At 40.4% G+C, this 17,239-nt stretch overlaps 1 protein-coding gene across 5 annotated transcripts in view; it reads left to right on the top strand.

Moving 5' to 3' along the window:
* Window positions 1-17,239, top strand: part of lrriq1 (leucine-rich repeats and IQ motif containing 1) — a 33,133-nt gene that overhangs the window by 9,541 nt on the left and 6,353 nt on the right. For all 5 annotated transcript variants that reach the window (XM_088299081.1, XM_088299080.1, XM_088299082.1 and 2 more), the window contains 9 exons: window positions 5,129-5,311; window positions 8,854-9,099; window positions 9,828-9,939; window positions 11,212-11,334; window positions 11,437-11,508; window positions 12,745-12,869; window positions 12,947-13,015; window positions 13,845-13,921; window positions 14,586-14,687. In XM_088299081.1, the coding sequence (XP_088155207.1) occupies window positions 5,129-5,311; window positions 8,854-9,099; window positions 9,828-9,939; window positions 11,212-11,334; window positions 11,437-11,508; window positions 12,745-12,869; window positions 12,947-13,015; window positions 13,845-13,921; window positions 14,586-14,687 (1,109 nt within the window). The remainder of the gene's footprint in view (window positions 1-5,128; window positions 5,312-8,853; window positions 9,100-9,827; window positions 9,940-11,211; window positions 11,335-11,436; window positions 11,509-12,744; window positions 12,870-12,946; window positions 13,016-13,844; window positions 13,922-14,585; window positions 14,688-17,239) is intronic.

The raw sequence follows: 17,239 nt of genomic DNA, 5'->3' as shown, positions 1-17,239 counted from the left end.
TCATTATGCGTTTATATGGTGAATATGCCCAGAAAGCTTCTATGGGCTCGTCTTGGTGACCAAAACTGGATTCACAAACCATTCTGTAATGGCATCAGGTCCAAAACAAGCGAAAGTCAACTTGGACATCCTGCCAAAAAAGCCATTAATGCTTGTCTTAGCGATAATTGTGTTACGGATTTTTCTCTGTTAGCGCAAACTCGAGGAGCCAAACACAAGCGGTAAGACTTTGCTCAAGGATTCCGACCCCTTAGTGTCTTCAAGGAGTCATGTTAGGCAATATTTTCCACCGTTGAAAACGGTTCCCTGGTGTCACAATAAAAACTCTATGACATTCTTCCGTCAAAATCAACAGGGGATTAAAGAATTATAAAACACTTAACATTAATTGTAATCCCGTCACATTGCTTCAGACTCATGCGAAGGACAGGTTTTGTTACCATGACAACTGTGATAGAGGTAGGGCGTTCTGATTCTGTAAGCTCTGATGGTTTTCACCATGGAACATTTGGAGGAGCACTACAAAGTCAAAATGAGGTTTGAAGTCTGGAATTGAAAGTGACAGTGGAATAGGCAAACAAACATATTTCTGAGTTACGAAAATAGTTTGGGGATGCCAGCGACTGCCTATTGGCCATTTTTTTATTTGATTTAATTAGCAGAATTGCTACGTCCTATTTTTTAAAATTCAGAGCAGTTCAATTTGATGACTCATTTTCTCAAACAGGCAGATGACGTATTCAATTAATTTATTTAATTTAACACTTGATGGTCAGCTAACACTCTAGAGACCCAACTATTTATCGACAGTAAACATTCGTTGAGTTGTGATTCACCATTCGCAAATACTTGCAAACATTTTTGTCCACCATAAATTAACCAATTTGCTTGAAAATGCGCCGTTTTTTGTGCCTCGCCACGTCTTTCCATAAATCCCAAGGATGGCTCCTTCTAAAGCACCGTGCTAGCGGCGGACAAGCTACAGTTGGCCCAAAAAATTCACACACAAAATGCTAACTTCCCTCACTTGCGATGAACTCAAAGTGACCTCTTCCGGTGCCTAAAAGTGGAATTTACACTTTGTATTTCCACTCGCCTGTCTTTCATCCCGAGCCAGCGAAAACAGTGACAAGCGTTGGGAATCTCATCACTGCAGAAGAAAACACTGATCCCGATAAATTTAGCTTCCACCTTAACAGTCAGCTTTCTGGAGGAAAGTCCTTGCTGCGTGAAATATGGTTAGAGGGAGGATGTGGATGATCTACTCTAGTGTGCGCAAGTCTTTTAATGTTTTGTTTTAACACTGCTTTGCTAAGTGGGTAGGCGAACGCTCAGGAAAGTACGGACCTCCTGGGGAAAAAAAAAAAAAAATGTTGTTTTAATTTGTCATCTGTTTTTTAGCGAGCAAGCTACTTCCTGGTTCATGGAGAACGGTGATCAAATTATATATTCATACTACCACGTTATTGTAGGCAAAACACTGTGACAAGTTGCCAACTAAATTTGTGGCTTTAAAATGAATATCTTTTGGATTTTTTAAAATTTATTTTTATTTTTTTGGGGAATTTGTGTATTTTTTCCTCTGTCCTAAAAAACTTAAATTTGATAAATTGGCATTTTATTGGGCTGGAAAATTGTTTTGTATTTACTCATAAGATTTCTTTTTATTTTTTTACATATGTGCAAGCAGAGAGACAAGTTTTTTTTTGTTTTTTTTGTGGTACATGTAGAAGCTATCATAATGTTTTTCTTTTGTTCCGATTGTACCGATTATCACATATTTGCTAAATTGTGATAATATTGTTTGTGATTGTAAATTATTGCAATATTATCGCAATCTCGTTATTGTGCGGTTCCTACCCTAATCGGCACTTTGATCCTTATCTTCACCAAAAAAATTGTCTCCCTTGGCAAAGTTGATTTTTTTTTTGTTGTCCTTAAAAAAGGTCCAGTCAACAAATATATATTTGTTTTCAGCTGAAATATTGCACTGTCCTGCCTTTTTAATTATCATGCATTTTTATCCAGGTCCTCGACACAAATTGTTTCCCTTGACGAAAGGAAATTCATTTTCGTATTTGTCCTACAATTTAGTGTTTTTCGCTGTCAAAATGATGACGATGAGATTTTCGGAGGGGGCCCGTGCACTCCCCGCCTCAGTGAGCTCATATGAGGTCGGAGAGGGTTTTATTTATTTAGATTTGGTGCTACGTTTGAAGAGTGCCAGACAACATGGCCGCAGGCGTGCAACAGAATCCCGATCTGTGTCAGCGAGACAAAAACACAGTCAGACTGTGGCAGACGACAGCGAGCTGTCAATCAACCGCACCGAGGAAGTACTTTAAAAAAAAAAACAAAAAAAAAACGTCTTGTGTTTAATGTTGGTGAACATAAAGCAGCTTTAAAGCAGCCCAAAAAAGTTAAGAGCCCCTTCAACATGGCGGCAGATTTCGCGCACCCCTTGTCCCCTGCACACATTCATAAAAAAAAAAAAAAAAAAGCCAGACCACTCACAAGTGGTAACTTTGAAAAAGTATTTAAATTTAGCCTTCCGCAAACTTCTTTTAGCCTTCAACATCCCGAATGGGTTGGTGCCCCTTCTATCCCTCGCAAATTGTAATTACATGACAGCCGTGGTTTTTGTTTGTTTAGAAAGAAAATCACATTTAACTGTTTTAATTTGTGGAAAATGTCATACTTAAGATAAAAAATAAAAACATTGGAAAAAAATAAATGTTACCATGCTACCATTAAGTTTTTTTTAATCTTACGCACACCCTGGAGGATGACCAAAGGCATTAACTTCAAAAACAAAACTGAATTTAATTTTATTTGACATAAACCGTTCCCAAAACACTTCAACATTTCAACAAAGTTGCACACCCCGTTTTCTCCTGCAAATGGATATGTATTTAATAAACCAAATTACATTTGAAATCTCACTCATCCCCAAGAGGGCACTCGAGCACGCCAGCTTGTATTCAACCTTTTCAATTTTAGTGAGGTTTTGTTTTTGTTTTGTGTTTTTTACAGATCAGATTAAATTATTAACCATGTATGATCATTTTTTTAATTCAATATTATATTTTAAAAAACTTTCCAAACTCTTTTTTTTAGACACTTGCCCAAAGTTGGTGCCTCTTCCCTCACTCTCTGAAAAAAAAAACAACAATAATTCAGCATATTGACATTAAGATATGCAAACATGACAAAATTAGTTAGAGAACTTATAGAATTTAGTCATAATAAATAAATTTCAATTATTTGTCTTCAAACGACATACATTTTTATTGCGGAAAAGTTCTAGAGTTTTACTTAGAAGAAAGGTTCATGTTTAATATTTCTGTTTGGTCAAAAAAAACATTTTTATTTTTTACCTGACTTCCATTACATCTTCAATGAGAGCGTCCATTTTGGGTTGAGCGCAAGGCATCGGCACGCTGATTTTAATCAGTCACTCAGAGGTTTTCCCCAAACTTTTAAAGATGATTTGTAGATCACAGCTATAGGAGTCGCTATTTTATAAATATATTGAGTTTTCTGATTGGGTCATCTTCAGTGAACATGGGGCTGAAATATCTACAAAAAACACCCTGAACCCATTTCATGTTCGGCAGCCTATCATGTTGCACATATTATGTGTGTTGCTTATCGCGTCTAAAAAAAAACAAAAAAAAAAAACTACTTTGTAGCCTAAGGGTGTTTTTTTTTTAATGTTATTATTATTGACGTTCCCCAGCGTCCCGCAGAGTTTCCAGCGCCACATATTCCCACATTCGGACGGCCCGGAAAAGTCTGTTTCTCTGGCAGATAGTTGGGATTCCTCTGCTCGGACATCCTTAGCCTCGGGCCGCCATTTCAGCACCCATCACTCGCAGACTCTGCCATTCACAAGGCCCTGATACTTAACTAACAACATTTGTTGTTTTTTCTACGAGTGCAGAAACTACTTTTTTTTGTGTGTGTGCCATTGCTATTATCATGAAACATATACAATATTAATTACATAAAAATAATTCTGTATTCGTATTAGGTGTGGAAATCTCAAAGTAATTTGCAATGTCATCTTCTCGTGATATTTTGCTATTATTAATAGTCCAAATATATATGTTGGAAGGGACCAGTCAATGATTCTGCGTATCTATATATTCTGTATATAAATGATGAAGAAATAAAACATTTAAATAAAATTCAAAACTTAAAGGGGATGTCAAACAAAAAATGTTCTTGTCAAAAATATGTTCTATGCCCCTTGAATACTCTAAGCATGGCATTCAAATTAATATTCAGTGAGCGGAATATAAGTTAAGCAGTAAAATCCACCAGTTTTTAGCCATCCCAGGGGCAGCCATTTTGTCACTTCTGTCGACTAAAAATGACATCACAGTTGCTCATTGCTCAGCAAATGACCCATCATGGCTTGGTGTCAGAAAATATGTGCGCCGTGAATGTTAACTGAATGTCATTTTCAGTCGACAGAAGTGACAAAATGGCCGCCCCCTAATATAGGTGGATTTTGCGGCTTTACTCATATTCCACAAACGTAATATTATTCAGAGTGCCATGTTGACACTAGTGTCGGCACATAGAACATTTTTTGGCAAATATTCTTTTCGGGGTTGACTTCCCCTTTAACTCATTCACTGCCAGCCCGGCTGCCAGGATGGCCGAGTGGTCTAAGGCGCCGCGTTTCGGTCCCAGTCTCCCCAGGAGGCCTGGGTTCGAATCTCGAATTTCCCCATTGTGGGACTAATAAAGGGAATCTTATCTTATCTTATCTTAAAATGAAAGTACATCTATATCCGTCAATGGTAGCGAATGAGTTAAGCGAATACGCTAAGGCTCTGTCTTAAATTGTCTTTGCGTTGGGCCTTCAAAATACTGAGATTATAGTACAACACAAAAAAATAGAATTGGACGATTCCTGAAGTTCCAATCATGCTTCATTTGGTGAAATTGGCGTTTGGAGCCCAAACTGACAAGTGTCAGGAACAAGTAATTTTCCAGGGGATGTTACTGTTCCTCCATTTTCACCAGGATACACACACATACCTGCTACGTTAATTTGATCTTGCAGCAGAAATGTCCTCTAGTCGTATGAATATATGACCAAGTTTTCTCTTGTTAGATGCACTCTCCAGCAAGCCGTGTCCAGTCTGAGGACAATCGATGGAATGGATACAGACGTCCTCCTGACGGACTCGGCTGTTGCAAGGCAGATCGACTTTGCCTCAGACGGTCTCCTCAACTTGATCCGGACACAACTTCATCAGATTGGGGATTTAAAGCGGCAGCACATTGAGCAGCTCAGGTAGATCCTAAATAATTCTCATGTCAATGCAGGTGCTGGCAGTGCCTGAGAAGACACCGTAAGGCCGCCATTTTGCTTTGAAGAAGTCTTTACTCCAACATTTACTTTCTGGTCGTACGCTGCTCCTTGTTGGCAAACCTTTGATGTGTTTTTTGTGATTATCGGTCCTATTAACGCTAAAAGTGATCATCCTGTTGCTGATTTTTACCAGGCAATCAAGCAGCGCAGCAAGCGACAAACAAACTGGGTGGCACAAAAGACACCTTATCCTTTTTAGTCTCGTCTTGAGAGACCCTCAAACGGGCCAGGAATGTCGGGCTACCTTCTTGTTATGTCTGATGCACAGGGTGTAGCGAGCCTTAAGACAACGTTCATCTATTTTCACAAGGCCTTCCACGTCGCCGGCCCGCGGTGCTTCTCGGACCACCAAGGCTTTCAAAACGCCGGTCAACTTTCCACCCGTCTTTGTGACCCATCCAAATTACGAAGCACAAAAGATGAGAAGTGGCGTCGACGACTGCCACAGGTCACGCTGAGGACTGCTATGGCTTGAGGGAACGCCAGTAGCGTCGCTCACCCCTCTCAGCGTGCCCTCGACCCCCCTGGCCACCGGACAATGAGCCAGTTTGTGGTCTTTGCGGGGAACAGCGCCGTCATTTAACCCCTGGCCTGACCTGGTGTCACTGCAAGGCTTGGACGAGATTGAGCTCATTGCCCACACGCTCGTCCAGTAAAGTTGGAGGAACCATGGGGTCTGGCGCGGGTACGGTTTCACAACTTTTCCCAACAGGACGCAGGATGAAAGAGCGCTTGTAGACAATATCACTTTTACTTTTAAAAGTCAGTGCACACAAGACTGCCGCAAAGTGATCCAATATGTTGGACCGATACTTGAAAAATACAGTGAAGACGTGTAAAACTAGAAGGCGGAAGGTTCACAAAAAGGTTTTTCTCGTGAAAAATAGGCCAGGGATTCCCAGATTCTGGTGCGCGTATCTGTGGGGGTGCGTGAGCATTCACATGACTCGATTCCTCCTCCCAATTGTGAATAGTTGAATACAATGTTATTGTTTTGACTTTCACCTCTTATCAGTTTTGCGGCTCATTTGGACCCTATTAGGAGTTTGTACCCTGGAATTTACCCAAAATGGCTGCTTCAAACCAAAATAGCTGACTTCCTGTTGAATTCATCATTGTACAAACCGTAGAATTTGCCTCAAAATTGGCTGCTTCAAATCAGAATGGACAACTTCCTATTACAATTTGGGCATAGGTCTGTGAGAGTTTTTCATAAGACCTCTTAAGATAGAAATGTCTTGCTAATTCCATGTTGATCAGGGAAATTGATGTTGATGCCTATTTATGACGCCGTGCTCCACCTAAATTCGATGATGTAGGCACAAAACCTTGATAATTTTGAGTTGTTCATTCATCTAAACCAGGGGTGGGCAAACTTTTTGACTGGCGGGCCACAATGGGTTCTAAAATTTGACAGAGGGGCCGGACCAGGAGCAGATGGATGGAGTGTTTTGGTAACCTCACCTCATCGGAAGAAATAAAATACATTTAATTTGAAATGAAAGTGAATAAAAGCATTACAACAATATATATGTCTTTGAAAACCCACAGTATTTAGAAAATAAAACATAAACAAGGTTTATTCATTGAATTTTTTTCAAGTTTGGCGGGCCGGATTAAAACGTTTAACGGGCCGCATGTGGCCCCCGGGCCGAAGTTTGCCCACGCCTGATCTAGAATACTTGCTTCCAAGTGAGGCTCATTTGGGTGAATTCATTAGTATGAGTTTGCCAAAATAGAATCCCTGAAAATGTGATTGAATTGGCTTTTTATAACCCTAAATGGACGACTTCCTGTTCACTTTTGGACATTTTTGTGTGTCCTGTTATTACACGTCACGTTCACCCAATTTCCTACTGATTGGTGAAACTAGTGTCTTTGAGCGCTGAGCTGTTATATCCCCCCAATTTTTTTTTTGTTAAATCCCTGTAGTTTCACACCCATCCGACGAGTATCCGTGCGTCCGATTGGTGCTCATTTGGGCGAATTCCCCGTTAAGAGTTCATCAGCGCAAAAGCCTGGGAATTCGGCCCAAAATGGCTGCTTCAAACTTAAATAGACCACTTCCTGTTCAATGTCAGACATGGGTTCTTGAGACTTTTGTACTTCCTGTTATGATAAACATGTCCACCCATTTTGTGTCAATCAGTGAAACTCCTGTGTGTGTGTGGGTGTGTGGGGGTGTGCGTGTGCGTGTGTGTGTGTGTGTGTGTGTGTGGTTGGCATTACTCAGGTTCCAAAGTCCTACTCTGGATCTTTCACTGATCAACTATTCACACTCTATGCTGGCTTCACATGTAAACCTTGAGTGGAACAGTTTTTTTATATTCTCAGTGTGACCCCGGAGTGACCCAGCAGGTAAAAGAAGGAGGGTGACTGGGGTCGCTTCCCTTCGGACCTCCAGACTCCTCTCCCTCTTTGTCCCACTGTGAGGGGAAGAGGCAGGGCTTTGTAGAGAGGGACGTGGTCTACAGGTTACTGGCTGGCTACGCTAGAAGAGCCCCCCCAGGCTGGAGGACAGAAAGTGGGGATCAGAGACACGCTGCTAATAGATTCATTAAGTTTTCATTGAGGTTCCTTTGTAGCCACTAAATCCCCTCAATGAAAGAGTCACTATATGAGGAGACACACATACCCTCTCTCGGGGGTCCACAATAAAATGTGCATGTGGAGGCTGGTGTTAGTCAAAACTGTTACAAGTAAAGCTGGTCTTCGGTTTAAAATGCAATGAACCCCAAAAAATAGCCAAATTTTGCCAATAGTGGCCACACTCTCATAGGGGTCGACTCACTTTTCTTGCCTGATGGTTTGGTCTTTAATGGTTGTGTTGTTGGGTTATTTTGAGGGGACAAAAAAAAATCTTTTATTTAAGCCACAGGTGTCAAACTCAAGGCCCGGGGGCCAGATCTGGCCCGCGACCTGATTTTATGTGGCCCGCAAAGGGGAAATCATGTGTGTCAACTTCCTGTTTCTAACACATTTATTTCACTTTTAACAACATTGAGATCTGAGATATTGTCGTTCATCCGTTAGCAATACTCTCCCTTTAAAATAAATTGTTGAACAAACAATTATTTCCTGGCTTCTGATTTCAAAACTCGCCAGCCCATCAGTTTGTTTCGGTACGCGGTAACGTCATAACGGCCTTCTGAGGGAAACCATAAGTATGATCTGGCCCATCCGCAAAAATGAGTTTGACACCGCTGATTTAAGCTGTACAGTGGCACTGGTCGTGGGTGGTTGCTTCTGAAAGGCGTAAAAATGGAGAAAATGAGACCCAATATGGCAAACCCGAATGGGACAAGCCAAAAGTTGTAACAGCATGTAAGCTGTAAACTGGCTACTATACGTTATAGCTTCAGTTTTGTTTATTAAAATATGTATATATACTCCCTATATCACTTTTGTGAGCGACTCCACATTTTCCTTTTCTTCATGCTGTGAAAAATGCTATTTGTTGACAGCAAAGCTTTGCACCCGCTGGACATTATCAAACTTTCCTGCGGTCACCTGACGGAAGCTTTGCACCTGGCTGAGGAACAGCGACACTCCCTAGAACGTTTCCACGTCGGGGAAGCATCCACCAGCCGGACAACATTGGAGGAAACACTTGTCGAGGATTCACCCGTCGCCGGGGCGACGCCATTTTGTGACGGAACAAGGCGCAGTGTGCAAATGGTATCACACCATCAAGACTGGGACCTTAAAAGGTAACTCGCTCTTGAGTTTGTTAGCTTCACCAAGCATGGAAAGGTATTTATGAATTGTTTTAATCACAGTTTGATTGTGAAATTATGCTAACGTGACAAAAAAACATACATTTTGGATAAAATGTTGCCTCGGCCACGAATGCAAATGGGAATCATTTAAATGGCCTGCTAGCATAACGCCAGTCAGGCAAAAAAATAAAATACACAATTTGTAACTAATTTATTAATATTTTTGCCATTTGAATCACATTGGATTCTGTGCTCTCTATGTCAGAATAGAAACTGGTTCTTGTATCTGTCTTCTTGCGTCATCTGTTGTGAACCAGAAAGTGGGCCGCGAATGATTTTAAAAATAACGATTTTTAAAAATTCAAAAAAAAAGAAAGGTTTTTTTCACTTTTAATTTCACTTTTTAAATTTTAAGCTCAATTTGTTTGCGCTATAAATAAATGTTATAGTCTTAGTTTTTTTCGCTGAATGTATTTTCTTTTTGCTGTTTGTGTTGTGATGGAAAAAAATGGTCTTTTTGTCTTGGATCAACTATCATGAACCAGAATTATGTAGACGGACAGATACATACTTGAATCCTGGGAAAATTTCCAGCTGTTTTCCAAATTCCATACTCACATAACCCAAAAAAACCCCAAACAAAATAAAAAAAATATATAGTGAGATTTTTCTATTTATAGAGAGGAATTTGTTTTCTCGTTTTCTCTGTTTGCCATCAGCAACTCTGTTGTGTCCGAAGTTGGAGGGGGAAATGCAGCACATGGCGGCCACCCTGAGTCCGCCGAGCCGAAGAGCATCATTGTCCAGCACGAGGCGGCAACTGTCATCCAGGTAAACACATTCGCCACAACAGAGCAACCTTTTCCCAAATGTTTTCAGACGCGCACCCCCCTTCAACAGTTGAATTGGTGCACCCCTTCTCCGACGCACCCCCTCGGTTTATAGCCAATAAAGACATGTTAAAACACATGAAAATGAATTATTGGTAAAGTATTAGAGATCACTATTTCACTTTTAATGTGGCGCGCCCCCGTTTGGGAATCCCTGTAAACATGTTCTTTGCCGGTCAACTATCTTGTGGGCCTCAGACGAGCTGTGTAGCTTCGTTGCACTAATCCTCCACGGGGCTTTTACTGCAAAAAAGCGTGCAATTCAACACTTCCCGCAGATCTGTTATTCAGCACACAATGTGTCAAATGAGTCCTTTGAGGTTTGGATAATGGTGTCTGTTCGTGTTCGTGTGTGTGTACGTGTGTTTTTAAATAATACATATATTTTTTTTTTGACAAGAAAAACACAAAATTCATTTTTTTAATCTTACAAGAATTTTTTTGTAATAGTCAGAATCTTATGTGAAAAGTCTTTTTTTTTATTTTTTAGAAGCTACAGTTTTATGGAGATGATGTTTCATCCAATAATAAAGAATGTAATAAAAAAAAAAAAATTGCCGAGCAAAAGTTGTAATCTCACGAGAATAGTTTGTAAACGTGTAATTATTCAAGAATAAGATTATATTTTTATGAGAAAAGTGTTAAAATTATGAGAATCTATATTTTCTAATAGTCAGAACTTGAGCAGAATGTAAAAACTAAATTCTGATCGCGCACCCAAAACTGACCGGTAAAGTAATTTTTGACCCCAAAGAAAAAAAGAATTGTTCTTTTTCGATGAGAAATATTGGCATTATTTGATTTAAATGTCTTTTTTTGGGCATACTCTAATAAACTCGTAAGCGTGCGTGCGTCCATGTGTTGGGATGATACATAATGATTTATCAAATTCCAAAGAGGTGTGGTAGTAGGAGTCCCCCTGTTCTCCCCCCCAATTCCCACGGGGACTCGTAGGATTTAGAGGCACACTGGAGCTCCATTTGTCTTTGGAGCAATCCGAAGTCATGCAGAGTTCAGTGAGGGGAAAAAAAGAAAACAAATAGAGGTTAACATGTTTTGTGTTTGGAATAAAGATAAAGATAAAGATGTCCTTTATTAGTCCCACAATGGGGAAATTTGAGATGGGCTCACGCATGGTATTTTAGCACTGTGATGAAGCGTTAGAAAATTTTTTTTTAAAAATGTTTTGTGTGTTTGTGTGTTCCGTATCCAGGCACGATGGAGAGGCTTCACCTTGAGGAGGAGGCTGGCTGCTGCTCTTGCTACCGTCACATCCCTGCAAGGTGATGATGACGCTTTTGAGATGGTGGATGTGGAGGAGTTTGTTCTGGATGAGGTGTGTAGGTGCACTTTTTGCCCAGACTCACACTCGCCAATCACAATACAGCACAAAAAAAATAGATTTAACGGTAAATGTAATTTTTGTCTTTATCAAAAGGAAATGCTGGAACAAGGCTGGACTTTTTGTGAGGATGCTCCTGCCAGATGTTCCTCAACGTCCAAGCAGCCGGTAAGGTTGCTCAGTTGCAACATTCAATTTGACTGCTTTTAAATGTGAGTTTTGGCTTTTGAAACCTGTCGCTGCCTAGCTTTGAGACGTAACGCTGCCGATATGACTATGCCAATAAAATCAAACAATATTGTTCAGTTTTATTCAACCTACATCTCGAAAAATAAAGGGTCCCATACCCCTAATAAATTCCTGGTACCCGCTACAGCACAGGTGTCAAAGTCAAGGCCCGGGGGCCAGATCTGGCCCGCAAAGGGTCTAATTATGTGCGGCAACTTCTTGTTTCTCGCCCTTTTTTTTTCCCACATTTAACAACATTGAGGTAAGAGATATTGCCATTTATTTTTTATTTTTTTTACCAATCTTCCCCTTTTGAAATTAATTGAAAAATTGTTGCTCATACACTTACTTACTGGCTTCTGATTTCAAAACTGGCTTTCCGTCAGGTTGTGTCTATGCGATAACGTATGGTGATCATACATTTAAATGGGCTCACTGTCATAACGAAAAGGAACTATGATGACGCTACGTGAGAGAGAGAGAGAGAAAGAGTTGTTGCAATACCCCTAATAAATGTCTACAGTTGATGGATGGATGGATGGATTTGTTCCTTCAACCGACCACCTGTAAACGCTAAAAGTCCACCACTACTACGAATGTATGTAGGATAGCTTGGAAGAAGAAGTCATCTACTTTGACAAATGAATGCCCCGCCTGAAAGAGGCCACAAAACAGATGATAAAACAAAAAAAAAAAATCACAATAGATATGGTATATTCAGTATATTGTCATACAATCGTAACTGAATATTATTAAAAACGCATTAAAGCTCTTCTCCTCCCCATAAACGTCGTCGCCCTAATAAATGTCTGCTACTCTCTTATTTCTCCCCGTGTGCCTATGTATCGTCCATGTCACGTCAGAGGAGTGATTCGCTGTCCCTTTTGTCATAGCTCTTATCACCCAATCCCCCCCCCTAGGGGATTCCTTTCCGTCTGTCGCTGATTGATCTTTAAACGTGTTCTCTGGAAAAACATGCTGGCTTTTTTTTTTCTTGAGGCCTGATGTCATTTTTCACTTTGCTGTGTTTTCTCTGCCTTCATTTACCTCCCATTGGATCTTTTCTTTGGCTGGCCAGCTCACTTGGGCTGTACATCATGTGAGCCATTTGGGTCGGGCTGAAACGGCCCAGCTGCTTTTTACGGCCGCTCGTAGTAAGTATTGTTTGCATTCTAGCTCCCAGGGATCTATCCGGAAGATTCCCAGTGGGTTCTGCCACCTCTACCCACACGGAGGCTCACGCAAGCTTGGGAAGTCAAAGAACGGGAGGATAAGAGGGTTTCATCACAGAGCTCTCAAAGGTAAGACAGGTGCAAACCGTCATCTCTGGAGTTGTAAATAACCTTTTGAAAATTATAGAAAATATTTTTTATTTTAGGAAAAAGACTGCTCCAACCTCCATGGCCACTGACTTCTCTGAGAGATCAGAAAGAATTCTGGAGGAATGGTAAACTATCGCACAATGATGAAGACTAACAAGGTCACGGGGTCACTAACAAGAAGCAGTAAACTTAAAAGATTTTTTTTAAGTAAAAGTTTCAATGTTGCGATAATAAAGCTGATTGTTTTTAGGGAAAAAAATGTTATCTGATGAGAATGAAGTGGTATTTTCCTGAGGAAAGTCATAATCTTCTCAGGATAGAATCATATTTTTTTTTCTAGAAGAAATAAATGTACTTGTGCCAGTTTAGTTATAATTTTCATGGGGAGAAAAATACAAGATTGAAGTCACATTTATGAAAAGTCAGACTTTCATGAGTAACGTTGCATTTTTTCAACAAAAAAGGCAATAATCTTAGATGAGTTATATTCTTCCCCCCAAAAAATGTTTTTTTTTTGCAAAATATCGTTAATTTTTTTTCCAGCTAAAGGAATCCCCAAAAATATTTGTTTTTTGAAGAATAAAGTTATATTTTCTTCCCAAAAGTTGAATTAACTAACTAAAAAACAATGTTGTATTTGTACTGGACAAAAATATCCACTTTAACAAGAAAAAAAAAATACTAAAAAAATCAAAAATCAAAATCCACATTTCCACATTGTTGCTCTCATACTCATTTTGTACAATTGAGTCTTAGTTCTACTCTTGTACCCATTTGTGTCAACTTGTGTCTGTATCTTTACTATGTGGAGTCACACATGGTTCCATTCTTGGACCCCTTCCATTTGGACTTTAGATACTGAAATCTTCCATTAATCACAATTTCGTATGATGTTGAAGATCACACATAACACTCTTTTTTTTTTTTCTCTTCGGGTCATTTTTTTGCCTGTAGGGGGTTCACTAACAGGCACACGGCGGAGTTGATGCTGAGGAGAGCCCAGAAGATGAAGTCCAAGCAAAAAATCACAGGTATGTAACATTTAAGCTTCATAATAAGTATGCTTTTGCTTATTTCTCTGAGGAAATGGAACATATGAGCAGGATATCGTAAGCTCAAGACAGGACAGCCCGCTCAGTTCTGTCTATAGTGTTGTAAAATAGCAGAAAGTATGCTGTAATTCGTGATCCTTGGTCTATTTTGACTTGTCTTGTGGAAAAAAATTGCATAATATGTCTCCTTTAACACTAAATGGCTCTGACGGCATTTCCTAAAAAGAAAAAAAAATCGGAAAACTTGCTTGGTTCGATGGTCCTGTTTGTTGCTTGGGCTGCACTTTGACAGCGGCGCACCTTTCCAGCTCGCGTGCACTAACGAGCCGTAACGCACAGCAGAAGCCAGAATCTGTCGCTTCTTATTGAGCTTCATTTGCGGAAAAGGACAAGTCTCGTGTCGTCGTCGTCTGAGTTTCGTGCGGTCCGGGTTGACGTGGCCCTGGTGCGCAGCTCCAACAGTAGTCCAACCCTTTGATCGGCATGTCATCTTGTCATCCCGCCCCAAACGCCGGCCAGGTCTTTGTCGAGTATAACTCGTGGTGGCAACCAGAGCCGTGCTCTCATACTTCCCAGAAGTGAGGTTGCGGTTCTTGGCTTTTTTTTAGGCCTGGTTTAACCTCCTCCTGCCCTCTCTTTGCAGGTCCATCAGGGCATCTGGAAGCCTGCAGAAACCAGCCACTTACCACCTACCAGCTGGAGGCTCCAAACAGGCTGGCACGGCGCAGGATAAGTGCTACAAGGGGTAAGACTTGGCTATTTATGGTGGGACGTCTATTCTTGCCATTGTCTAAAGCGGGGGTGGACCTATAGAGAGACCTGAGAATTATTTATTTATTTTAGTTATTATTTATTTATTTTAATTATTATTTATTTATTATTTATTTATTTTTATTTATGTTAATTATTTACTTATTTTTATTTATTTTAATTATTATTTATTTATTTTATTTATCATTTATTTATGTTTATGTTAATTATTATTTATTCATTATTTATTTCTTTTTATTTATGTTAATTATTTACTTATTTTTATTTATTTTAATTATTATTTATTTATTTTATTTATCATTTATTTTTGTTTATGTTAATTATTATTTATTTATTTTAATTATTATTTATTTACAACTCAGTGGCATCTCAGTTCACAAACTTAATTCCTTCTTGGATGTTTTTCCCCTAAAAATGAATGGAAACAGAATTAATTCATTCCAGCCCCTAAACCAAGTTGCCTTTGTGCGCAACAAGGAGCGTACAGCAAGATTTTCTCCCAAAAAGCTGCAGGACCACCACCGGGCAGTCTAGCAATCAGATAATTTGATGAGATGTAAAACTGCTTTTAACGCACCTGAATGGGATCAGAGTGAAACTTTGCCTTGCAGAATAGCGTTACACACAGGTGTGAACCAGCCTCTGTTGTAACTTTCGTACGACTAAATGCTCGTAAAGCCTTTTAGACAAAGATCCTGCAAAAACACCTTTTATTTGACTGTCCGTGTCTTTTATATTAAATCCAGCGTGGTGTTACACTGCGACATGGCATCCCACAGTCAGACACGTTGATGACGTCAGCAGCAATTGCTTTCACCACACCCCAGTCTTGGCATTGTGGCAAACCTTGCACCCCTGCTCCGCTATTAAGAATTTTCTTTTCATATATAACAGCAACATCTAAGAAAGGCAGAAACAAGACTAGCTTTTGGTGTAAAAGTCGCTCAAGACTTGAGTCTTTTACACAGGGCTCCTTCAAAATTAGCGTAGCAAGCTCGGAGGAAGTTCAAGAAGAGACATTTCTCCCTTGGCCTCCTTGGCCTGCCCTGAGGTGGGGAGATGATTTGACATTGTGACATCGGCAGACAGACTTCACAGGGGGAGAAGAAGAAGCTGGAGGGAAGAGAGCGTCATGAGTGATAGGGGTGTGCGAGTGGTCTTATATTATCTCATCCGTTGCTTTGGTCTGTGCATAACTGGTGCCCAAAGAGAGCCCACCAGAAAGAGCAGTGCAATGAATTGAATTCCAGCATTAAATTATAATGCACAAACTGTTTAAGTCTTAAAATTCTATAAATGTTTATTACTCTTTTTTTTTTTTTTTTTATAAAGTACATTATTATAGAGTGCTGTGTTCCTGTCTAAAAACACACGCACTCACACAAAAAAATTGGGGAACGGATTAATGATATTTCCATTCATTTCAATGGGGAAAGATGATTTGAGATATGAGTGTTTTGAGTTACAAGGCGTGTTCACGTTTCTCGAGGCGCCACTGTATTTTTTACCCAACACACACTACTCCACTTTTTTCTATTCTTTACCAAATTCTCAAATAATGATGATTTGGTCTCAAATTACTTCAAATATTAACCACAACTCTATAATTTTGTGGTATGAATGGCAACAGGTGGATGAATACGCAAGTTAATAATTAATTGTAACTTCTGCCATCTTGTGGGAGAACAATTTATTGTTCTGTTTTTCCCTTTATGTCTCAGGCAAAGCAAGATAACCAAAGATCAGAACATCATTTGTAGTCATGAAATAATAAGTGTCTGACCAATTAAGTGAAATTGGCTAATTTCCTGGAAGTGGTTCACTGCACTAATCCAACGGTGTGTCAATGACCGGCACCCGGTGCTACGATCCTTAATGCATCCGTGCCGACCTTCCCTGGCGCACCCCTGGCCGTGACCTGTGGAAGGCACCCCACCTTCCTCCCCCCTCCTCATCCGGAACACCCCCCCCAGTGCCCTAGGCCTGAGGAGGCAGCCAGGCCTGGCTCGGCCCGACACGCTCTGCCCAACAGGGGTTAACGTTTCAGGGGGTTTCGAGTCCGGGTCCTTCTGGAGGTGATTAGCCCCGAAAAGCCATGACAGATTCTTTCCAAGATATCTGACGCGGCGTGTTTATTTTATCCGGGCTTTGTGTGGATGTGCTGGACATGAGTAACCCACTTGAAACGGGTATCGGCTTACACGGAGAGACAGAGAAGAGGATGGAAGGGGAGGGGATGGGGTTGCAGGGGAGGTGGTTGACGAGCCTCGAGTTGTTTTGTTGCGAAGGGGGAAAAAAACATTGCTCGAATGATTCCTGTTGTCAAGTGTGCCAGAGTGGGTGACGTGCTCCCTCCACAGTGTTGTATGCGTGCATGTTTGGGTTTGAAGCAGCCACGCAACTTTTTTTGTTCCCACCCTGTCTGCCTCAGATCTTATGTGGTGTGGAGATGATAACAGTTATTGTTCCTGTAGAGTTGTCGCTCCACAATGTTGTAAGCGTCCATGTTTGTGTTCCAGGAAGCTA

Source organism: Idiotropiscis lumnitzeri, chromosome 6 (assembly GCF_059441095.1).
Source record: "Idiotropiscis lumnitzeri isolate Australia: NSW breed Sydney's pygmy pipehorse chromosome 6, RoL_Ilum_1.0, whole genome shotgun sequence".
In the NCBI taxonomy this organism is placed as follows: Eukaryota; Metazoa; Chordata; class Actinopteri; order Syngnathiformes; family Syngnathidae; genus Idiotropiscis; species Idiotropiscis lumnitzeri.
Note: the sequence above shows the minus strand (reverse complement) of the source record. Positions and strands in the feature narration are given on the sequence as shown.